We start from the raw sequence: 24,075 nt of genomic DNA on the forward strand, positions 1-24,075 counted from the left end.
GACTCCACCTGGGCTTCAAAACAGCATTTAAATTCTCTACAAAGCAATTTTGTAAAAAATTCCTTTTATTTATTCACCTAGTTGGAAGTCACTTTAACTCCGGGTGGAAACAAGCTGCAAGGCACCAGAATGCTCTCCCCGGCCCAGCGAAACCTTGTGTGTGGGTTTCAGAGCAAGTGCCAGGGCGCGGAGCAGACTTCAGCAAGCTGGAGAAGGTCAGAACTAGGGCCCAACGCTTGCTTTTCCTGTTGCTTTCTTTTTGTCAGCGGTTCCAGCTTCCGTAGCGCAACTTGCCTAGGCATTTCTTGAATCTATTTTTTGCGTCAAAAGGCCAAAAAAAAACCACCCCAAAAAGCAATCCTGTGTAGTCTCAGCTCCAGCAGCTGATCTCCTCACCTCCCCGTCGCAGCCTGAGCCTCTTTTCGGTGAACAACTGATGTGGAGGTCAACCCACCCCACGTCTCCGTACGGTCCCAAGGGCTGTCCTCACTGGTAGCTTTTAAAAACACTATGAGAAAATGAAAGAATTAAATGAAGAGAAGTAAATTCATTGTTGTAACCTACTCAGCTCTTGCTCTGGATTTTACTTTGATTCTCCCCTGTGCAAGCAGGGCTGGCAGGGAAGTGTGACACTGTGCCCTCAGGACAGCTGAGGAGGCTGGGGGTGCAGGGCTCCCTGCAGGAAGAGGAAACACGGTGTACTGTGGTCGGGCGTTACACCCGCTGCACTTCTGGCAGCTATTCCTTGCCATTTTTTTCACAAAGCCTGTGCGATCCCCACACAGGGGTGGAGTTTCTGAACAGCATCTGCCATTTCCAAGCTCAGGCAAGATGCGACCGGCTGTATAGAAAGCCACGGCCGCCCAGATCTGGTGTACTGACCTTCAGACTTTCTTCCTTGGTCCCTTAAACCCTCGGGTGGCACCTTGTCCAAAGCAAACTGTGGAGGGGACCCTGGAAAGGGAGACACATGAACAGCCCACTCTCGCGGGATCACCTAGACGCTTTATGCAGGGTGTAGAATTTCCAGCTCCCAGAGCGGGAAGAGGGAGATATTGGAGGAGCGGGATATCTGAATCACCAAAGTGTAATTAACAAAAAAAAAAAAAGGGTGAAATACTGGTCTGCTTTCCCATTTATTCAGCACATTTTATGTTCCAGAGGCCTCTCCTCACAACCAGGTGCAAGGTGTTATGAAACGTGATGTGCCATTGGGCAGTTGCAGGGCTTTTTTGTGGAAGCGCGTGGCTGTGAGGAGCAGGAGGGCAGAAGCAGCAGTAAACACGTGGCCTTTCAGCAGCGGCTTTTCCTTTTGCCCTGCAGTATCACATGGAATTCACGGGACAGCTTCTTTATGGTTTATAGGCTGTCAGGGTGGACAAAGCAGTGGAGTTCAAACTGTCTCGGTGGCAGTTGCTCTGAGCCAGGATTTTGTCAGGCAAAGCACGACATCCAAAAGCAGACCCAGGTGGTTGTCGTGCATTGCGAGCACTTTCAGACTCCACAACTACTTAGAAAGCAACGCTCACCTCGTTTTACAGAGGCAGAGCGAAACGCTGACACCTGCGACCGCGAGAGGCAGGCGAGGACAGAAACGGGTTTCCCTACGTGGTCGCGGGCTCATCGCACTGCTTCCAGCCTGCCAGCGTGTCCCGGATGCAGCAAACTCAAAACACAAGAATCCCTTTGCTAACTGGAATAGTTCAGGCAGAACCGCTGAGAGACAATTAAAATGCCAAATAAAATTACCCCCGTCCAGGAGATGGGAGGAGGGCGGTGACCTTTCAATGGCTACGTCGTATCTCATACAGCTTTTACAGCACACAATGAGGTGGATTTCAAGAGTCAAACCAATGCTAGGCAATTCAGTTTTCACTTTTTGTAAAAGATTTTTATGTAAAAAAAAAAAAAAAATCCCAAAACAAACAGCAAAACAGCAATGCTGCTTTGGCATGGCAACACCTAAGACAGAGAGCAGGATGTTCACCTGCTTTATTCGTGCCTTGTCCTGCGACTGCAAGGGAGCACCACAGCTCCAGTGAAACGCACCAGCTCAGCGCGGAGCCAGCCGAGGTGGGAAAGTGTTACAAAGCAGGAAGGAAACTTGGCTGAGTATTTTAGGACAGAGTTCTCATCTTCAGACCCCCGCCATTCTGCAACACCCTGGGAAGACATCACAGGCAGGCAAACAAACAGCAACTTACCGAGGTGGCTTTCACAGCGTACGCACACTCTGTCCTTCTTTATGCTTCCCTCTTTTAAAACACACGTGGAAATCCTACCTCTTTTATCCTCAACACAGAAACGCTCTGAGCCATGCCGTGCTAGGCACTGCAAAATGCAATTAAGATGATACGGTCCCAGCGCCAGAAATGTTGCCCTGTGGAGGCCAACAGCACAGACCTGGATTTACAGAGTCGTTTCTCCAGCACCGCGAGGCCGGCTGCAGGCTGAGGGATCTCCATGTTCTCACTGGGCCCTGTTTCCATGGGATCCACTTGGCATTGCTCCGCCATCTCCACGCTGACATCCATCGGCACGCTGGCGCCCTGCTCCGTGGGAGAGCTCACGTGCTTGGGGCCACTGCAGAGAGAAAATGTCATACCCTTTCTCAGAAGCTGTGATGTAAGGCTCTCCCCTTTTCAGTCTGGTACACCCTGAAGTGTTCGGAGCAGCAGACATTTCACCTTCTGTTGCCAAACTTGCCCCAAGAATGTTATGCTGTGCCGTGACGGCAGTGACCGACAGCCTCTGGACTGCTTCTGTAATCAGCTGCTTCCAGGTCCAGAGCTGCGTTACATCACTTCTCACCACTGACACGGAGCCCTGAAGGTCTCCAGTCCAACTCGTTGCTCAGAAATTTCTCCGGAATAAATTTTCTCTCCATCCCAACACCCAGGTCTCTGATGGCGTTAGACAACATCAGCCCCTGCATTAATCCCTGCGGCGAAAGCAGTGCTTGGAATGAGCAGCCAGCTGAGAAAGCCATTTGCCAAACTTACAAAGCCTCCCTCTGCTATACTCATGCTTTTGGGGAACGGGAATATCGCCAAGGGTTGGAAAGCAAAGCAGGAAACGTGCACAAAGCAACACAGAGAGATGCTGGGCTTTGCGTTAACACTTGAGATGGCACAAAGGGAACAGAGCCCGGAGCCACGCAGAGAGAGAAATTAAACACGCTTCAACAGTAAGATAAAGTAAAAGACTGCCAGAGAAAGACTTGCAAGTTCTTACAAGCAGCAGAAAACGTCACTTCTAAACCTCTTAGGATATAAACTTGCTTACTCTGGAATGGGACCGAGACAGCAGAGAAGCACAACATCATCTCTGTAGGGCAAAACCAGTCGTGCTATCGCAGTTCTGCAGTTACCTTTTCACTTTCTTCGGTCTGTCAAACCGAAAGTCAGCAGGATAAAGGTGAACGGCGACCAAGTGATCCTTTCTGTCCTTGCTGCTCTTGAACTTTTCTGAACAGCCTTCTACCAAACACTTGTACTGAAAGGCAGAGGGGGAAAAAAACCCAAAAATGTAATGGGAAAAGGCAAGCGGAGTCAGCTGGGGACACAGGTGCCCTCCCTGAACGGTCAGGCACCGAGGGTGCCAGCCCACGCTGTGCACGCCAACCACGAGCAACGGGGCCAGGCATGGCGCCTCACCATGTTTTGCTTCTCAGCCATTATCTGGAAGAGCGAGTCGTGCCACTCCAAGATGTGGACATCCAAGAGGTGCCCCGACGGAAAGGAGCGCTTGCAGAAGGAGCAGACGTTCCTGTGCAGCGCGTTGTAGTGGTGCTCGTAGCCCTCCAGCGTATTGAAGACCTGGCAGCACCCAGAGATGTGGCAACTGAATTCAGATACCCTGTGGGGAAATTGGGACATCCACGCCTTGAATTAAATCACAGCCTTAATTTCGTGTTACGGCTTGAGCATGGTATATATATTATCGTACCCTGAAGCAGCACTTCAACTACAAGTAAACACCAAGCAGCAATGTCAGAAACAAGTGGTTTGATGTTAAAAGTTGCAGCTGTGGATGAGAACTGTGCCAACACTGTTTAATGGACAGTGGGATAACCTCAGGCAATCCTCAGAGTACTTCCTCGCTTTTATATAAAAGAGCAGGTTTAAAAGCTAGACCAGGACTCTCCCCCAGGCTCAGCCTTCCTGATCAGGGCTGCCTGCACCCACACTGCTCTCCTGCTGTTTTGCCTGGGTAAATAATAACCCACCACTTAAACCCTCCTGTTCAGCTACAATCCCAATTTTCAGACATATTATAGATGCTTTATTTGCTTTTGGGGAACTCTCTGTGAAACAACGTCACATCCAGCAAGCGCCAGTCCATATTTAGACGGAGAGCTTACTGCAGCACAAAAAAGCAGTTGTTGACCTTTCGCAATTTTTGACCTTTTACAGGTTTGCAAGCTGTATCGCCTCATTTTCCTTTACCAAACTGCCAACACGTGAGAGTCTTTCTCCCTTTTAACTTATTTCTCCTCCCTGGCCTCCAAAGACCACGGATGAGGGGAACGGCACCCGTCCCAGCCTCGCCAGCAGTCCCCGGCGAGCAGGCAGGGTTCACACCACCAGTGCCACAGAGCGGGATGAAACATGGTGGAAGCCTCATCCCTGGAAACGTTCAAGGCCAGGTTGGCCGGGGCTGTGAGCAACCTGCTGTGGTTGGGGATGTCCCTGCTCCTGGCAGGGGGGTTGGGCTGGATGGGCTTTGAAGGTCCCTTCCAACTCTAACCACTCTACGATTCTATGAGGCACACCGGCCCGGGGCGGCATGCGGGCCCATGCCTCACTTACTTGGATCTCTCCACCACCTCGGCGAGGCTGGTGAGCACACCCTGGAGATAGAGGTGCCTGTGAACGTCCCCATCCTAGGAGAGGAGGAGAGAGAGAAAGAGAGAGAGGCCGTGAGCAGGCCCGCCTGCCTCCGCAGGGCAAGCGTCCGCGGAGCCAGGCCGCGGCGGGGCCCGCGCAGCGACAGGCCCGGCTGGGCTCTGGGGGAGCAGGGCCCTCGCTTTCCGCACGGGCCCGAGGGGCTCGCCCGGCGCGGCGAGGCGGCCCCTCACCTCCAGGAGCGGGTGGTGGGCGCCGAGGCGGAGGCGGCGAGGGACGAAGGTGAAGGGCGGGGGCGGCGGGGGCGGCGGGGGCCGCGGCGCGGGGGGGGGCGGCGGCGGCGGCGGCGGCGGCCCCTCCCGCAGGCGGCCACTCAGCCCCGGCGGCAGCGGCAGCATCGCGCCGCACGGCGCATGCGCGGGGCCCGCCGCTTGGCGGCGGTGGCTGCGTGGGGAGGGAGTGCGCATGCGTGGGAAGCGATTTCCTGGCGCCCGTAGCTACATGAGAGGAGAGTGCGCATGCGCGGGCCAGCGAGGCTGGGCGCGAGAGGCCGGCGCTTCCGGCGGGCAGGTAGGGAGGGAGGGAAGGGGCTGGGGCGCTGCCCGGGAGCGGGGTGGGCGCGGGGAGGCGGCTGGGAGGCGGCTGGGAGGCGGCTGGGAGGCGGCTGGGAGGCGGCTGGGAGGCGGCTGGGAGGCGGCTGGGAGGCGGCTGGGAGGCGGCTGGGAGGCGGGAAGGATCCACCGGTACCGCCACTAGCAGAGCCAAGGCCTCAGGCGCAGCGGGTCGCTGGGGCCCGTGTCTGAGTAAATCGGGGATGGGGATCCCCCGCGGCTCCGGGCCCCGGCCCAGGGACGCCCCGCTCCCGCGGGGTCGGGCTGTCTCCTTGGCCGGCCGGGGTGTCCCGTGCTGCAGCTGTGCCGCTGCCGCTGGGGCTCTCGCTGTGCCCCTCCGAGCAGAGTCCGGCTCTGGCGTCTCCGGGACCCCTTTGGGCAGGGGGAGGTGCCGCTGGGTCCCCCTTTGCCTCCTCGTCCCCTGCTGAGCAAGCCCGGCTCCCCTAGCCTCTCCTCATTCTGTCCTCTCTTGACCACCCAGCACGTCAGCAGCCCGAGGGGGAACTGGAGGTTGTTGCTGGTGCCCTGCTGGGCCTGGTGACATTTGATGTGTGCTTTGGCAGCTGGGGTGGCCGGAGGCATGGCCTTTGGCAAGTTCACACATCCCACCGTAGCGGGTGACGTGTCTGTGGGCCAGGGGTTGTGACCGCTCATAGGCTGGAGAGGTGATCTAGCAGAAACGTTAAGGAATTGGAAAAAATGCAAATGCTGAGTCCCTGGGGACACAATAACCCAAATGCCAGCAGAGGCAGGGTGACAGCTGGCTGGAGTACACCGTGTAGGAAGGGAGCAGGGTGGATGTGACCGGCACTGTGCCCTTGTGCCGGCAAAGGCTGGTTCTCACCCGTGTTAGCAAGGACACAGCCAGCAGGTGAAGGAACATCTCATTTATGACACCACATCCAAAACACTCTGAGGGCTCCCCTATGAGAAAATTGCAAAGAAACTGGAGCAAGCCCAGGGAGGCCCTGGCAAAGGTGGGTGGGGGCCAGGGCGTGCTAGGGTAGCAGTGTGATTTTTGAGACTGAAAAATCCTCTGCTGGCTCCCCTGTGTTCAAGATGGGGTTTGTAGCAGTATAATTAAATGAGGTGTGATAACAAGTATCTCTCTTTTGCTTGCTTCCTCCCCTTACATGTGCTTCTTTGTTCCAGCCATAACTTAGTCAGGAAGCGTTGTTTGTATGGTTTCTCGTTTGCAGCAGTAAAATAATAACGTGCCGCCTTTGCTTCTGCATCTTACAGTTTGTAGCCTCAGGTGAGAGTATGAGTGAGTTCCGCATTCACCACGATGTCAATGAGTTGCTCAGCCTGCTGCGCATTCATGGCGGGGAGGGAGCCGAAGTCTACATTGATCTTCTGCAGAAAAATCGAACGCCTTATGTTACCACGACTGTCTCTGCGCACAGCGCGAAGGTAAGTGTTGGCGTTCTGTGATCACAGCTGAGATGCGTTTCAGATGTTATGGGGAGGCCCGCGGGACTCCTGAGGCACTGTGCTTCCTTTGCAGTTGTTACTAGAGATTCAATCCGCTCTGAGAGCACAGTCCTCCCTAAGGAGAAACTCAAGATAAACATTCCTCGGTGTGATTTCTCTTGGCTAGTGATGTGAACTACTTTGTCTGTACTTGTCTGTGAGGTAATTTGACTTCTGTGGGTGTGGAGCGGGACACATGTTGAGAGGGGTAATGGCTATCCCAAGTTTTTCTGAGAATAACGGTGAAATCATGTTGGCATTGGTAATCTGATCTGGAATCTCAATTTTGGGTATAAAGTAGAAAGATTATATCAGGACAAAGGTAAAATCCTTGCATCTTGGAGCGATTGGTGGAAGAACATGAGAAGGTTTGTTAGAACTGGGGTCGGGGGGAAGTTCAAAGAAAGAGCTTATTTTGTGCCTGTGATGGTTGTTTCAAGTTTTCATTAGAGGGGTTGTCCTCTGGAGGAATAAAACAAATGAAAAATGGTAACTGTGTGAAATGTGATTATATGAACAATACCTGACTTTTTTTCCTGAATGTCACCCAAGTATTAGGGGTTAAAGCCTGCCACGCTCGTGACCAGGCGTGCTTCTGTGGCCGTAGTACTGCTTTTCATTGTCCTTTTTAAAAGCAATCTGTCACTCGAGCTGTGAGTGCTAGAGAATTGCTAACCATCTGGAAGTTCAGGCCTTTGTAGCCTGAACTGCATGGTTTCTGTGACTCCACTCTTACACGTCATTTACGCTGGCAGCTGCAGTTCAGAGACTTGTAGAGAGATGGAAGTAGAGGGCACAGCTGGAGCCCTGCAGTCCCAACTCCTTGTTTGCGGCAGGGCCAGCATCACAGCTACGGCAGACTGCTTAGCTGCGTTTTGAAGATCTCCAGGAGATTCCTCCATCTCCCTGCCTATGTCCCAGGCTCACCTCTCTCTCCAGAAGGGACTGTTTCCCTAGGGCACACTGGGATTTTCTGTGTCGCTGTTCCTGGCAGTTCCTGTGACGCTTATGCTGTGCCCACTGAGCAGGGCCTGTGACCCCTTTGGGCAGTGGGTGGTACGTCCCACCGTCTCCATGGCTTTGCGCTGGGCCCAGTCCAGTTTGTTGGTGTCTCTCTTGCTAGCAGGGCCCCCACAGTGGACCCAGTATCCAGATGTGGCTTCATCAACGCCAAATCCCTTCATAAACTTGCTCATAGAAAATTATATTGCTTCAGACTGAGCGTGCACAAAGCGAGCCCTGGTACAGACCTTGTGCTTGCCTTCGTCTTGTCTCTCCTGCAGTCCCTTCTCCGTCACCTGAAGCGCTAGGACCCCTGCTCTCCTCCAGCATCATTATTAGTGGGAGGCCAGTGCTGCGGTGTTCTGTCCAAACGCACTCCCAGGAATACTTTGGCAGCAGCTGCAGCCTGCACCTCGTCTCTACCCTTGCACAACGCTCCTCTTTTGAACGCCGTGATGATAATATACTTTAAACATTTAATATTAATGTGGTGTTTTACAGGTAAAAATAGCAGAGTTTTCTCGAACTCCTGAAGATTTTTTAAAGAAGTATGATGAGCTGAAGTCTAAAAATACAAGACATCTAGATTCTTTAGTTTATCTACTGTCGAAACTCACGGAAGACAAAGAGGTTTGTTTCTCCTTTAGAACTGGATGTGTTACAAGTATTCAGCAGTAGCAACAATGCAATGATTTTAAGTACAGCACGCTTTCTGTGTTGAGTGAAGTGCATTGGAATCAACGGATAACCAGTTCTAGCATTTGCTTAATTATTAAAACACTGCTGGAGGATTACACTCCTTGATATAAACCACTAAGACACTGGAAACTGGGCCAGAAGGACCTGTGGTCTGATTCAGCGCAACTGTCTTACGGTCATGTGTTTTTTGCTTTAGTATGTGCTGACCAGTGTTCACAAAATCTTTTCTTTTTTTGTGTACATGCAGACACTTCAGTATTTGCAACAAAATGCTAAAGAAAGGGCAGAACTTGCAGCAAATGCAGCAACCAGCAGCAGCACAAATTTTTCCATTCCCTCGTCTGCTTCCAAGATATCTCTGCAGGAGCTCGAGGAGCTACGCAAGCAGCTGGGCAGTGTCACAGCCAGCTCCAGTGTGCAGCAGGTACTGTCTCTGCCCAAGCTTTGGGCACAAAATCTTTCCCTTCTGCTCATGCGTGTAGCTGCGCTCTTAACTTATCATTTAGTGGAATTATAAATGTTGCTGTCTGTGCAGATAATCTAAATTCTCTCTCAAAATTTGTCAGGTTATATTAAATCTTTGTGCTGTTCTGAATAAAAGTGGCCTTTTTCTGTTTAGGTCACTTAAGACAAGTCAGGTTAAGGCCACAACAGTTCTAACTGATGGGGTTTAATGTAATTTCATTTTCCCATTTCGAACAACTGCTTTAAGCTGTGCAGATGTTTCCTTTTCTGCCTGTGGCAGTGCTTGCTCAGGAGCTCAGCACCATTGTTGCGTGTCTTCGTCCTCGTTAGGAGTTCCGCTCTCTCAGATGATGTGGGTACAGTGCCTCACATAATCATTCCCCAAGCGGACACAGCCATTCCCTCTACTTAGTTATTTGAGCTCCTGAAATAAATGCTGCAAAATGATCCCAAAGCCAAAAACCTGCTACAGAAGTAAAATGTGTCATTGCAAGACACAGAAAACAGTTAAGCAAGTGTTTCATTATCAGTAGGCTGGGAGGTGGGAAGTGCTAAAGGGTGATTACTACTTAAATTCAAACTTCTATTTCCTGTAATGATTTGTATAAATAACTGTATTGTGGTGGGTTAACCTTGGCTAGCCACTCTCTCACTCCCGCTGCTCAACAGGACAGGGGGAGAAAAACACGACAAAAAGCTTGTGGGTCAGGATAAGGGCATTTTGGCTGCAGAAGGCACAGGAGCAACTGTGTCTGGACAGTTATTTGGACAGAGGTGGAAGAGTGATAAGTGGGGAGAAGGGGAGGAAGAAAAGATGCTCAGAGGTCTGTAGTGAGTGAGCAACCGGACAATATGTGCAAATGCTTCTGTTTAAAATTTTGCAGCTTACCTTTCTCCCAGAGGTTTGTTTCTGTTCTGCCATCTGAGGACTGGTTGATAAAATCCAAAGGGGACAAGGCTCCAGGCCCTGCATGTGATTGTTTCTGAGGATGCTGGCCTGCTTCTGGGTGCTCAGAAGTCACATGCTGGGCTCTTCTCTGTCTGTAGTCTCTGTTGGTGGAGGCATAGCTGTGTCTCGTTAGCGCGTGGCGCCTGTCTGTGTTGGCGAGGTGCGTGCTTCGCTCAGCCGCTTGCTCTGCGGCACTGCTGGCCCTGTCTTGGCCGCGTGGCAGCATTCACATTCATGATGGGAACTACCAGCTTTGCTGTTGAGCTCTCTAGCTGTGGCTGTGTATCGTTTGTTGCCCATGCTGGCTCCTCAGTCTGTGAAGATCTTTCCGTGGCAGTGGCGGAGCAGAGCAGACACCTTCCAGAGAACACCCTCCTGTCCCTGGTGAAGGCGATGACAGTAGCAGACCCATCTGCCACCAAGTGAGGAGTTTGCTGTGGTGGTCAGATCACTTCAGGCCGCCGAGGAGGAATGGACCCTCCATGTTCAGTGCTTTGGGACACTTAGCCAGTCTCTCACTTGAAGGGCTGTACGTGCACGTGATGATGGAGAGTTCAAATCCTCAGCAGAGAGAGTCCAACCCCTGCCCCTGTCAAGCAGCGATGAAACCAGCCTTGTTCCACATACACTGTGAAATACATGTAGTGCAGACTGTTTCCCTGACTCATCCCAGTCCTTCACAGATGATCTAAGTCAAGTGGTTGATTTAGATCGTGAAGGGAAGGTGAATTTCCAGTGAGATACCTGGTCTTTTTAGTAGGATTTATGTGCAGACTTGCTGTAAGAGGAAAGAAGAGTAAGTGATGTTCTCTGGGATGTGTAGTTCACAACCAAAGAACTTGAAATGGCAATGCAAGCCAGTTAAAAAGGTTTGTGCCTGCCTGCTACTCCATTTGTACTTTCTTCGGATTTAAAGAGCTGAAACTCTGCTAAAAGGCCCTAACAGGCAGGTGCTCGTGGCCGTTGAGTCCGTAGGGCTGTATCAACTCGCATAGCTGAAATCGCTTGACCCCGAGTTTCCGCTAGAGCTGCTTCCCAGGAGGTCTGTCAAGTGGTGATAATAATGTCAATTGATTTATTTCTCCAGCACCTGCCATCTCCATCTGTCTTCTAGAAGCTGGGTTGTGCACTGGCACAAGTCCTGGAGTGATCCTTCACACCTTTTTAATGGACATGAGGGTCTCACTTGAGCAACTCTTGTCTGTGATCCTCGTGGCACCATCTTCATTCACCGGGCATGGAGGATAGCTGCCAGTGTTTCCACAGGTTCGCTGCGGCACTGGTGTGAGGAACCACTGAGCCTGTCCAGTCCAACCTCCCTCTCAGAGCAGGACTGTCACCCAGAGTAGATCAGGGCAGCTGTCATTTTGTCCGTTTGAGTCCTGCAGCCCCCCAGGAGGAAGATACCTGACCTCCCACTTCTGCTCCACCTCCCACTTCTTCCCCCCTTTCTGTCCCATCTCAGTATCTCAAGAGGCACTTTGTGTCCTTGGCCGCCTGAACCTCCCGCCACTGTTGGGAGGAGCTTGGCTTCACCCCTCATCTTGGTACTTGTCCTTTCTGTAGTTGCAGGCCTTAGACCTTCTGTTGGCCAGACCCAGCAGAGCCCAGCTGCCCCCACCGCTCCTCCCCAGTGTATGCCCACGGCTGCCCACCTTCCCCAGCACAGGGCTGTAGCGCAGGGTGCCCTCTGGTGCAGCTGGCATTCACTGCGCACGATGACGAGCTCTGTCTCTACCGCAATGGATCTGGGCACTGTCATGGCCAAACATACCAGATGCAGGTTCAATCAGCATGGCAGTGGCAAACTGCCACCCTGTCCCCTGGGCTTTAAAGTGCCAAGCTGACACCCAAGGGCCAGGTTTTCTGTTCTGTGAGTTTTACCCAGGCTGTCATTGAAGCCTGTAACGACAACTATCTAGATTTTAAGTTGTGGGGAAGTGATTCATGCACCTGACATACACGCTTTGTCACCGGTGCCACAAGTGCGGTGCCATCTGCCCTGTGATTACTTGGCACTGTCAGAGAGGTCATCCAGTGATCTTTCGGTGATTGGAGTTGCTGCTTAGACCAGTTTTGGCCCAGGAGATGGTAAAAGTTATGTGTTCCCTTTCAGGTAGCTGTGTCCTTTATTGCCAAAACTGTGTCAACTTTTTTGAACTCTACTAGTAAACAACTTCATGCTAGAGCTGCCTGAACTCCAAGAGGAGCTGCCTGCCTCTTGTCATCCCAGAGAATCACAAGTGAAGAAGAGCTAGTCCCTTGACGAAGAAAGTTCTGCATTTGTTCCAGGGGTTCTGGCAGCTCCTTTTCATGATTGTTATAAGGAACAGGCCTCAGCCCCTGCCTTCTTGTGAGGGGCAGGTGTCACAGCGCACACCCTTACTCCAGGCTGTGAGCTCCCAGGAACAGAAGTGCCAGCATGCTCCCTCGCAGTGCCATGAGCTCATCCCATTTCAGGGAGTTCCCTCAGGCACTGGGAGCTGTTGAGCTTATCCTTGTGTAGTATGGAAGTAGGGAATGTTACAGTAGGTCTTTTCCAGGGCCAAGAAGGAAAGGAGACTACTAGATGGATAAGAAATTGGTTGGATGGCTGCATCCAAAGAGTTACAGTCAATGGCTCAGTGTCCAAATGGACACCAGTAACAAGTGGTGTCCCTCAAGGGTCTGTACTGGGACCAGGGCTGTTTAGTATCTTCCTCAGTGACATACCTAGTGGGGTTGAGTGCACCCTCAGCCAATTTGCTGATGCCACCAAGCTGAGTGGTGCAGTCCATGCACTGGAGGGGAGGGATGCCATCCAGAGGGACCTGGACAGGCTGGAGAGGTGGGCCCATGCCAATCTCATGGAGTTCAACCAGGCCAAGGTCCTGCACGTGGGGCGGGGCAGTTCCCACTGTCAGTACAGACAGGAGGTGAAGGGATGGAGAGCAGCCCTGTGGAGAAGGACTTGGGGATACTGGTGAAAAAAAAACTGGACATGAGCTGGCAATGTGCACTTTTGCAGCCCAGAAAGCCAACCGCATCCTGGGCTGCATCAAGAGGAGCATGGCCAGCAGGTCGAGGAGGGGATTCTGCTCCTCTACTCTGCCCTGGTGAGACCCCACCTGCAGCGCTGCGTCCAGTTCTGGAGCCCCCAACATCAGAAGGACGTGGACCAGTTGGAGAGGGTCCAGAGGAGGCCACGCAGATGATGAGAGGGCTGGAGCAGCTCTGCTGTGAGGCCAGGCTGAGAGAGCTGGGGCTGTTCAGCCTGGAGAATAGGAGGCTCCAGGGAGACCTGAGAGCGGCCTTCCAGTGCCCAAAGGGGGCTGCAGGGAAGGTGGGGAGAGACTGTTCAGCAGGGCCTGTTGTGACAGGATGAGGAGTGATGGTTTTAAAATAGAGGGAGGTAGAGTCAGACTGGACATCATGAAAACGTTTTGTGACCATGACACAGTGGAGTTCAAGATCCATGGGACAGTGAGGAAACTACGCAGCAAGCTCTCTGCTCTGGACTTCAGGAGGGCAGACCTTGGCCTCTTCAGGGACCTTATGGGCAAAGTGCCACAGGAGGTGGCCTTGGAGGGAAGAGGGGCCCAGGACAGTTGGTCACTATTCAAGGAGCACCTCCTCCAAGCTCAGCAGCAGTGCATCCCGATGAAGAACAAGTCAGGCAAAAAGGCCAGGAGGCCGGCGTGGATGAGCAAGGAGCCCCTGGACCAACTGAAAGTGAAGAGGAAAGCCTACAGAGGGTGGAAGTGGGGACAGGTAGCCTGGGAGGATTACAGAGAGGCTGTGCGAGCGGCCAGGAATCAGGTTTGGCAGGCTAAAGCCCTGACGGAATTGAATCTGGCCTGGGATGTCAAAAGCAACAAGAAAGGCTTCTATAGGTATGTTGGGGACAAAAGGAGGTACAAGGAGAATGTAGGCCCCCTCTGGAAGGAAATGGGTGACCTGATTACCTGGGACATGGAGAAGGCTGAGGTGCTCAATGACTTTTTTGCCTCAGCCTTCACCAATAAGGGCTCTTGTCTCGCCACCCAAGCTGTGGAGGGCACAAGCAGGGACTGAGAGGGTGAAGAACCACCCACCATAGCAGAAGAGCAGGTTCAGGAGCATCTGAGGAACCTGAAGATGCACAAGTTCATGGGACCTGATGAGATCCATCCGTGGGTCCTTAGGGAACTGGCAGATGAAGTTGCCAAGCCACTGACTGTTCTATTTGAAAAGTCGCAGTGGTCTGGTGAGGCCCCCGATGACTGGAAGAGAGGGAACATAACCCCCATTTTTAAAAAGGGGAACAAGGAAGACCCGAGCAACTCCAGGCTGGTCAGCCTCACCTCTGTGCCTGGCAAGGTCATGGAGCAGATTCTCCTGGAAACCATGCTAAGGCACATGGAGAGCAAGGAGGTGGTTGGTGACAGCCAACACAGCTTCACCAAACGCAGATCGTGCCTGACCAATTTGGTGGCCTTCTATGACGGGGTGACAGCATCGGTGGACAAGGGACAAGCAATGCACATCATCATTTGACACTGTCCCGCATGACATCCTTCTCTCTAAACTGGAGAGACCTGGGTTTGATGGACGGACCACTCGGTGGATAAGGAGTTGGCAGGATGGCCGCACTCAGAGAGTGGTGGTCAACAGCTCAATGTCCAAGTGGAGACCGGTCACGAGTGGTGTCCCTCAGGGGTCCGTGCTGGGCCCAGCCCTGTTCAACATCTTTGTCGGCGACATGGACAGTGGGATAGAGTGCACCCTCAGCAAGTTCACCGATTACACCAAGCTGTGTGGTGCCGTCGACATGCTGGAGAGAAGGGATGCCATCCAGAGGGACCTTGACAGGCTGGAGAGGTGGACTCCGTGCAAACCTCATGGAGTTCAACCAGGCCAAGGGCAAGGTCCTGCACGTGTGGCAGGGCAATCCCAGGCACAAATACAGGCTGGGTGGAGAATGAATGGAGACCAGCCCTCAGGAGAGGGACTTGGGAATGATGGTGGACCAGAAGCTCACCACGAGCCGGCAATGTGCGCTGTCAGCTCAGAAGGCCAACTGCATCCTGGGCTGCATCAAGACCAGTATGGCCAGCAGGTCGAAGGAGGTGATTCTGCCCCTCTGCTCTGCCCTGGTGAGACCCCACCTGGAGTACTGTGTCCAGTTCTGGAGCCCCCAACATCAGAAGGATGTGGACCAGTTGGAGAGGGTCCAGAGGAGGCCACGTAGATGATCAGAGGGCTGGAGCCCCTCTCCTGAGAGAGTTGAGGCTGTTCAACTTGGAGAAGAGGAGGCTCTGGGGAGACCTTAGAGTGGTCTTCTGGTACCTCAAGGGGGCTGCAGGAAAGATGGGGAGAGACTCTTCAGTAGGGCCTGGTGTGATAGGACAAGGGGTAATGGTTTCAAAATGGTAGGTGGTAGAACACTGTCCCAGGTTGCCCAGAGAGGCGGTGGGTGCCCCATCCCTGGAAACATTCCAGGCCAGGTTGGATGGGGCTGTGAGCAACCTGATCCGGTTGGAGATGTCCTTGCTCCTGGCAGGGGGGTTGGACTGGGTGGGCTTTAACAGTCCCTTCCTATCCAAACCATTCTGGGATACAGTCCATCTCTCTGAAGTGGTGTTATTTTATAGTACTGTCGTCCATCCGCATGTGATGCTGAGATCTTCCCTGGCTCTGTTAGGTTGTATGGTCTCCCATACCTGCTGCAATACCTCGGAAGCTTTTAGACTTAAAATACTTTCTTAGCCTTCTGTCTTATGAGTATGTGTGGTTCATGGAGATGCCGTGATGGTGAGGTTCGTGGTTTGTGTGTAGTTTTTCTTCCAACTCATTCCTCCCTGCCATGTGGGCATGTGTAGTGATGGCTTCCCTCCTCCTCAGCAGAAGCTTGTTCATACAGCCACGTTGCACAGGGCTGGTGCTACTAGGAGATCTTCTGTTCCAGGCCTTCCTGGAAGCTCAAGATTTGCTTCCAAAGTGCACATGATGTTTTGATCTTTTAGCCAGTATCTGTGTGTCCAGATTGTGCCGGACAGGTAAACTACTCTATACGGCTTCAGCAGAGGAGTATTTTCTCACTGAATGTGTTTGAGATTTATAAAGGAGTTCAGGTTGTTTACCCACAGGAAGGACTCAGTCCTACACTGAGATCTGCTATTTTACGTGAAGCTTGGTTGTCCTTTGAATTGCCGGCATCTTCCTTGACGCTTCATCCTTCCCCGTACCCTCCTGTGAGAGTCCTGGTTCTGTTAAGGGAGTGAAAGAACTTCAGGTCCTTCCGTCATATCACACATACGCAGTACAAGCAGGAATGCAGGGGTGCTTTGGGCGCCTCTCTGACCTGAGGACGTCGTACTGGTGTTATGCCAGTGGCGAGGCTGCAGCAAACCATGCCTGGAACTGGTGCTGCTTGGAGGAGCGGTCCCACAGCTGGTGCTTGTTTGAAGGGTTTCTAGACCCAGCACTGAGCAGCTCTGAGAATACAAAAAATGACCGGGGCTAGCCGCTGTGTGCAGGAACTACCTCTCGTGTGTAAGAACGCCGTTCTTTAAGATGCAAAGCTCACATGTACATTTGCTTCCTTCCCAAATTCCTCTTTCCTCTGAGACCTGCTGTGAGAGGAAGGTAAAATGACCCTGTGCATATCCTATTTCACATACACATCTGCGGAGCTTAGGAAATGGCGTTCAGAAGCACATCCACTGTGCTTGTGTGCTTGAGACTCTGACCGTTTGTGTAGGTTGTACATCTCGCAAGCCTCTCTAGCTGATAATTAATCTTGCACTCCATTTATTTTAGTGTCAGAGACCCAGAGCCAGACGTGGAAAGTCTTTCAGTCCTTGAGAGCTCACTTCCTTCGCTGTCTCCTATTCGGAGTAAAAAACCTCCATCGTTCTCTGGCTATCTGTGGGTGGATTATCTGGATTGCATTTGGCATGCAGGTGCTCAGTGGGCGCTGTGCAGGAACCAAGTTCAGAGGCGTTCGTTAGCCTGTCCACAAGTGCCCCTCGAATAAGGTGTTACTGCTTACAGCTTCTGGAAGGAGTTGCTGCCTTTCCGTAGTGCTTTGCAAACCAGTAAGTTGCCTGGTGGTTGTGCATGTCCCCATTCTGCTCCTCTGTGTGTGCTCTGGCACGCAGGCTGGTGGGGAGGGGTACCGAGGAGCATTATTTGATATACCTCCAATAAAAAGGCCAGCTCTATAAAAAAATCACTTTTGCAGCGCTGAGAGCGATAGACTAGAGGGTGTTGGGAGACCAAATCTTACACCGTGCTACTGAGACATCAGCTATTCTACTTTCTGTTCTCAAGTTAACAGTTTAAGTCAATTTCTGCTTAAAGTTCAAAATTTCTTGGACTTCAGAAGATCTCTTTTTCTCCTTTCTCTCTCTCTCTCTCTCTCCCTCCAACAGCCTCTTGAGCTTACACGAAAAATCCTTCGAGATAAGCAGAACAAGAAGAATTCTGGTCAGCCCATTCCAGTATTTCCATCCTGGGTCTACGAGAGACCTGCGCTTATTGGCGATTTCTTAATTGGCACCAGTTTAAGCACTGACGCAACGGTACCTATAGGTATGTGCTACACGGGGAAAATTGCATGAACTTTTTATGTTTTGTACTTGTTCAGAAGTGCCATTCAGATTTCATGACGCTCAGGTTGAAATCAAAACTTGGCTCCTTGCACTCTGCAGATGAAGAGCAAGGTTAAAAAAAACCCTGGGACTTATTTTGTTCACAGTGTTTCTCCTGTGCTGATTCTAGCCCTGCTTTTGATCCGTGGGTTCTAATCTGTTTTGAGTTTCCCAATCCTTTTGCTCTCTTGAGTCACAACCTCCATAAAATCCTACTGTAGGAGTATCACATCTATTTCCTCAGCTGAGAAATCTGAAGTCATACCTGATAAGGTATTGATAAGGTATCGATAAGGTATCAATCCACCCAGCTCAGTATCCTCTCCAGTAAGGCTGTAACAACCTCCGTGATTTGCTGTCTCTCTCCTCGCTAGAGCAAAAGGGGACTAATCTCTCCCTGCTGTATTCTAGCTTTAAGCTGAGCTATGTGTAGTTTCTTACTCATAAATTAGATTTAAGTACATTTTTTTTGGTAAAGAACACCTGAGTTAGAGACTCATGTTTCCATTCCCCAGAACTGTGGAGGCTCCTGCAAGAAACCTGTAGCTTCTTCCTGACGTGGATTTGGGCTGTGTTTAAGAGGGACATGAAAACAGTAGACTCGTTCTCGGAGCCTTAAATAACCCTTAGGTAGTTTGTCCACCAGTGCATTTCTGCTGTGGTCTTTCAGGATATGCTGTGAGGGTACGTTCCCTGCCAGCTCAGAACCATTTGTTCTCCCATACAATCCTACAAATGGAGAGGGATTGTTGGCTTAGCATGAACTAAGCTTTGCTGTAGTTAGTGTTGTAGCCACCCTGTTCCCTGATTTTCTGATCCAGTTGATTATATTTTGGGTTGTCCTTTATGCTTCTTTGCAGCTGGTTTGTTGCTGACCCACCATTCAGAGACATTACAGTTTGCAGTTCACCTGCAGCTTTTGCTAGGCTAGCATTTCTTTGTGTATGTATTTGAACTGTTTTATTGATACTTGAATATTTTGGTAGAGGGGAGGTAGGGGGTGTTGTTGACAAGATCGGAGCTGCTCGGGTCCAGTATAACAGGCCCTTTTGGGTGGAAGGATCAGCAGCACAAGCTGCGGGTGATGTTCTCTTGGCCACAGATGTCGGATGTTTAGCCCTGTCTACTTGGTTGGCTTTGTGTATAAATGAGCAAAGGATTCTGTTTTCCTGGAAAGCAAGGCAGGTGATTTTGGAGTTGACCCTATCTTGGTTTTATTTCTCTATATCTTGATTCAGCTTTGCATGATCTTCCTTTGTTCTCCTTGTCTTCCTTTCCAGCTTCAGGTATGAGATTGAAATCATATGAATGGGACGATCAGGTAGTACTACGGCATGTTCTGATTGCATTCCTCTTTTGTCTTCTCTTTCAAACAGGTACTTTGCCATTAGCCTCCCAAGAATCCATGATTGTGGAGGACTTGCTGTATGTTCTGATTGGTGTGGATGGAAGATACATCACAGCACAGCCTCTTGTAGGCAGGCAGAACCGAGCGTTTTCAGTTGATCCAAACTTGGACTTGTCCATCAAAGAGCTGGTGACCAGGATTCTTCCTGTAGCAGCAAGTTACTCTGCTGTCACCAGGTACCAAGCTGACTTTTGTCAGAGGATGTTCTCCTTTGAGCATCAGGTTGTAGAATAGAGAATCTGTCATTGTGCAGTTGTTAACTTCCAAGCTTAGTTTAAACCTATGTGGAATATAAAATAAGAATGACATTTCTTTGAATTAGTTTTAGCTATGTTTCTTTTTGCTGGGTTTCTCCTCTGTGTTGCTAGTTCACTTCTTCATTCATCTCACCTTCGCTTTCTCCAAACTTGGTCTCAGTATATTCAGGCAAAGTGCAAATAGGGTATGTCTACTAATTCTGGCTTGTCTCTTCCTGCTCTGCTATGAATTTCTTCATGTTTCCTGCTTTTTGCTCTCCTCTGGGCATCCAGGACTGAGACAACCTCTGTGTGCTTCTAAGCAGGAGAACCTACTGCTGCCAAGTTTCTGGTAGCTGCCTTAAGTCATTGTTAAGAGATCTTAGTATAAAGTGCACCTCACTAACAGCAGATTTGTTATGTAGATGTCTGCACTTGATTCAAAGTCCCTAAAAGATCCGCAACGAGAAAGAAGCATTTTTAGGATGTGATTCATCCAATCTCTTTTACGTGTCTCCTTCCAGATGATATGACTTGTGTTCAGAACCGTCTGTCTCCACTAACATGATGGATCCCTGGTGTGGCATGTGGTATCAGGAGCTGGCAGCAGTGCTTTCCGCACGTGTCTGAGTGCACGTTGCTTCCTTTTGAGGTTGTTTCCTGTCCTCTAATCTGTTGCTTATGCAACGACTACCACCTTGAGAATCCTGGCTCTCACTTTTTACCTAGTGGTTTTGCAAATAATTCCAGTTCCTCTGCAATTTGAGAGGAAACGTTTTCCCACATCCTTCCGTACTAGAAAATGTGGTGATGGAAAATAGTCAGGGGGACACTGACACTCAGGCTGGAGACTGGTGCACTTTACAACACGCGATCTACTCATGTGCTTGTACAGTGTCCTGAAGATAAAATTCCTGAAAATTATAGAAGGTGCCTTGCCTGAAAGAGTTTCCATTTTGCTTTTTGCAGATTTATAGAGGAGAAGTCTTCCTTCGAATACGGACAGGTAAATCACGCTCTGGCTGCTGCTATGCGAACTCTAATCAAGGAATACATGATACTAATTACCCAGCTGGAACATCTTCAGAGACAGGGACTTCTGTCACTGCAGAAACTCTGGTTTTATATCCAGCCCACAATGAGGACCCTGGAGATACTTGCTTCACTTGGTAAATTTCAAAACCACAGTGATTACATTTTGACAAGTGCATGACAACTTCTGAAAACTGTACAGAGTAGCAGTACAGGCAGAGCATGTAATTTTAATTTTATGTTGTATTAAAGAAGAAGGCCAGGGGGAATTGTACTTGTCAGAGCACTGCTTTTCTTAAAGCGGTGGACTCTGGAGCTGGATCTTCCCCTCAGAGCTGTTGTGAGGCGTGTCCATGCCTTTTGCCTTCACAGTCCATGCCCTTTGGATCAGTTGTTTCCACCACTGCTATCTCTACTGAGCTTCTTTCCAAATGCCTCTCCAGCTGTGTGTGGATGTGTAACCACAAACCCATTCAACCAGAAGGAACCCCCTGGAAGTTTCTAGTCCAGCTCCTTGCTCACAGCTACAGCAGGTTGCTCAGGGCCGTGTCCAGGCTATTCTGGACAATCCCCAGCGATGGACATCCCCCACCATTCTGAGCCCTTTCCCATGACTTCATCAGCCTTTCTGTGAACGTTTCTTTCTGTATCTCCAACTGGCATTGTCCTTCTTGTAAGTTTTGCCCTTTTGATATTGTTGCTGTGCTCCTCCAAGAGAAGTCTCATACAGTCTCCTCTAGAACCATCGGTTGGATAGTGAAGGAGTGATGTTTGACAACCCACCAGCCCCCCACCATTTCATTAACCTCTGCTGCACTCTTCATTTTGTCATTCATACTGGGGACCCCAAAGTGAACACAGTATTCCAGGTGCAGCCTCACCAGTGCTGGGCAGAGGGGAATAATCACTGGCAGTGCAACCCTGGCTGCAGTTGGCATTCATCACTGTGAGGACATCCTGCTGACCCACAATCGACTGGTTGTCCAGCAGGACCCCCTGGTTGTTCTCTACAGTGCTGCTCTGCTGCCAGCTGGTCCCAACCTGTGTCATTGCCTGAGGTGCCCGGTCACAGATGCTGTTACCTCAGTAATTTTGGTTATGCTCTTTGGCCTGAGAATACTTGTACATTTCTCTCTACTCAGCCCAGAGAATTTATTTGGACATAAATCTCTCTTCTATTTACAATCTGGAATTGGATGATCCCTCTTGGTATTCACTTTTCCTGAAATTTTCAGGTTTTTGGAACACAGCAGTTAGCCAACTACGTTAAGATTTACTTTGCTCTGAAACTCGTGGCAGTACTGTATTCTTCTGTCCCTACATCCTTTTTGTGATGGCAAAGTACAAATTTCGCTATCAGCCTACCTAAATCCTGGCATTTGAGCTATATGCGTGGGTACGTCAGTGTTACAGTTGAGAACAGAAGTGCTTTTGAGATCAGAGGTTTCTCAAGCAAGCCACTGCAGTGTGTGTCTCTTCCATTACCATCTGGAAAGCAGATCTCTATCCATGGTCCCCTCAATGCAGGAGGCTTTTGGACTCTAAGCCACCATCTACCTTGTGTCTGCCTGAGTTCAGTTCTCCTTCCCTGGAGGGTTAGGTTTAATTATTGCTTTTTTAGATTGTGGATCATTTGGGTTTACATTTGAGGATGTAAGCTTTTGGTTGTGTGGTGGGTTGGCTTTGCATTTCACAAGAGGAGTCTACTTGGGGTGGTCAGCTAATCAACTGCTAACTTCATTAACAGCACAGCTTGTGCAATTAGGTTGTGTCAGCTTTGTGTCTTATGTCTGTATTTTTAATTTTTAGCTACTTCTGTGGATAAAGGTGAGTGTATGGGAGGATCAACCCTGAGCTTACTCCATGACAAGACTTTCAATTACACGGGGGACAGCCAGGCCCAGGAGCTGTGCCTGTATTTAACCAAGGCAGCCAGCGTGCCTTATTTTGAAATTCTGGAAAAGTGGATATATCGAGGCATCATTAATGATCCATACAGGTAAAGAACAGTTAAGGAATGAAAATGAAATGCAAAAGTTAAGAAATACTGTTTGGGTCTTTGGCTTATACGTTTTTAGTGCACTCGTCCCTCTGCTCTGAGGAGCCTGCGTAGCCTGGGGGCCTAGGCTTGGCAGCAGGAGGTGGACAGGGCAGCATTGCAAGGGAGGGGAGCTGCTGGAGCGTGTTTAACTGCATTAGTTTGATTCAGCGGTTATGCAGTCTGAGGCACTCTCAATTGCTTTACTTTTCAAATTCAAGGAAATTATATGCAAAAGCTAATAGCAGAAGAGTTCAAATATGCAGTCCACTCAAATTCCACCTTACCATGCCTATCCCCCTTGAAGTATTCTCCTCTCACACGCTCATCCTCTTCCCAAGAGAGATGAGCCCTCTTCTTATGGGGCACAAGTGTGATAACTCAGTGAATCTGTTAAATGTCATCTGCTAGTACGCTAGTCTGATAGCAGCTAACAGCACTCTCTGAAGCTTCTTGGGTTTTGCAGAATCATTTGAAGCATTTCACTGTGTTTAATAGTTTAGGCAGCATTTCTGTTTCCCACATTTTTGAATCCTACGGGGGGCAAAACTCACATTAAAATAGCTAAAATTAATGCCTTCCTAATGGTGAGAAGGGAGACAAGGCCAGCTTCCTCAGCTCTACACTGACAACCAAATAATGTTTAGACTTGGTTTGTGAACCAAGAAAATTCTGTTTCTGTCACAATTGATTGCAGATTAACAGAAAGATTCTGCATAATACTGCTCCTTTTGCTCCATACACAGACTCATTTCGCTTCTTGTGTTTTCATGAGACCTTTTTTCTCATAGGTCATATTACTGGTTTACAGGTCAAAACCAGTAATCCTCAGTGTACTACTTCCCGCTTCTAACTGTTTTACCTTTTAACTCGTCTGCTTTAACTGTTCAGTGAGTTCATGGTGGAGGAACATGAGCTGCAGAAGGAGAAGATTCAGGAGGACTATAATGACAAGTATTGGGATCAAAGATACACTGTTGTTCAGCAACAGATTCCCTCATTCTTGCAGAAAATGGCTGACAAAATACTAAGCACAGGTGGGTAAAGGTACGCTTCAGGTGTAAGAAGAATCTTCAGGCAAGCGTTACTGTTCTTTGTGTAAAAATAAAGTAAACATCATTGTGCTTTGCCAGTTTATGGGGTTGTCCAGCTGAACTCAGAGGAATAAAAGAATCAGATTTTAAAAGAACCCCGAGTCCTATAAATAGAACAACACGTGGGAAGGAGTCCAGCAGCAAAGGGAGCTGGCTGTCTTACTGCTCTTTTTCACTGGTGCAGTTTGCTAGCAGGTTGCTAGATGGAGCTAGACAACTGAGGTTTGAACATGCAGGGTTTTAATTTGGGTGTTTAAATGAAGCATGCAACCTGGTGGCTACCATGGTTCTCTTCCATAAGTGCACAATCCTCCAAAAGCTACTTCTGCAGTGCAGCACCAGATCTTCAAAGTTTCTGGCTATCTGTAGAGATGTTTTGCCATCACAGAATCACCGAATGGTTAGAGTTGGAAGGGACCTTCAAAGGTCATCTAGTCCAACCCCCCTGCAAGGAGCAGAGACATCTCCAACCAGATCAGGTTGCTCAGAGTCCTGACCAACCTGGCCTTGGATGTTTCCAAGGATGGGGCATCAGCCACCTCTCTGGGCAACCTGGGCCAGTGTTTCACCACCTTCAGCGTAAAAAAAATTTTCATGACGTCCAGTCT

General features: G+C 50.0%; 2 protein-coding genes across 2 annotated transcripts in view; one reads left to right on the forward strand and one right to left on the reverse strand.

Annotated features, from left to right (window-relative positions):
* Window positions 1–47: 47 nt before the first annotated feature.
* Window positions 48–5,245, reverse strand: ZNF511 (zinc finger protein 511). The gene is made up of 7 exons (XM_086752597.1): window positions 5,081–5,245; window positions 4,812–4,885; window positions 3,657–3,858; window positions 3,371–3,495; window positions 2,404–2,583; window positions 883–954; window positions 48–508 (listed from the first exon to the last, which is right to left on the reverse strand). Exons 1-6 carry the CDS (start codon window positions 5,243–5,245, stop codon window positions 885–887), a joined length of 816 nt encoding a protein of 271 aa, XP_086608723.1. The 3' UTR covers window positions 48–508; window positions 883–884.
* An 84-nt stretch (window positions 5,246–5,329) lies between these two features.
* TUBGCP2 (tubulin gamma complex component 2) overlaps window positions 5,330–24,075 on the forward strand; it is a 40,845-nt gene continuing 22,099 nt past the window's right edge. Inside the window, exons 1-9 of the mRNA XM_086752583.1 lie at window positions 5,330–5,417; window positions 6,701–6,871; window positions 8,435–8,563; window positions 8,880–9,056; window positions 17,441–17,600; window positions 19,036–19,243; window positions 20,273–20,472; window positions 22,145–22,334; window positions 23,265–23,410. Of these exons, the coding sequence (XP_086608709.1) occupies window positions 5,349–5,417; window positions 6,701–6,871; window positions 8,435–8,563; window positions 8,880–9,056; window positions 17,441–17,600; window positions 19,036–19,243; window positions 20,273–20,472; window positions 22,145–22,334; window positions 23,265–23,410 (1,450 nt within the window). The 5' untranslated portion in view covers window positions 5,330–5,348. The remainder of the gene's footprint in view (window positions 5,418–6,700; window positions 6,872–8,434; window positions 8,564–8,879; window positions 9,057–17,440; window positions 17,601–19,035; window positions 19,244–20,272; window positions 20,473–22,144; window positions 22,335–23,264; window positions 23,411–24,075) is intronic.

The sequence above is a fragment of the Chlamydotis macqueenii genome, chromosome 7, assembly GCF_036417535.1.
Source record: "Chlamydotis macqueenii isolate bChlMac1 chromosome 7, bChlMac1.mat, whole genome shotgun sequence".
NCBI lineage: Eukaryota > Metazoa > Chordata > Aves > Otidiformes > Otididae > Chlamydotis > Chlamydotis macqueenii.

What these genes read in the sequence shown, in the direction of transcription:
- ZNF511 (XM_086752597.1), bottom strand. Translation starts at nt 5,245, where the DNA reads ATGCTGCCGCTGCCGCCGGGGCTGAGTGGCCGCCTGCGGGAGGGGCCG. An exon ending in GAGGTGGTGGAGAGATCCAA is followed by an intron (nt 3,859 to 4,811) that starts GTAAGTGAGGCA and finishes ATTTCCCCACAG; the next exon opens with GGTATCTGAATTCAGTTGCC. An exon ending in AAACGACTCTGTAAATCCAG is followed by an intron (nt 955 to 2,403) that starts GTCTGTGCTGTT and finishes CTCCCTTTCCAG; the next exon opens with GGTCCCCTCCACAGTTTGCT.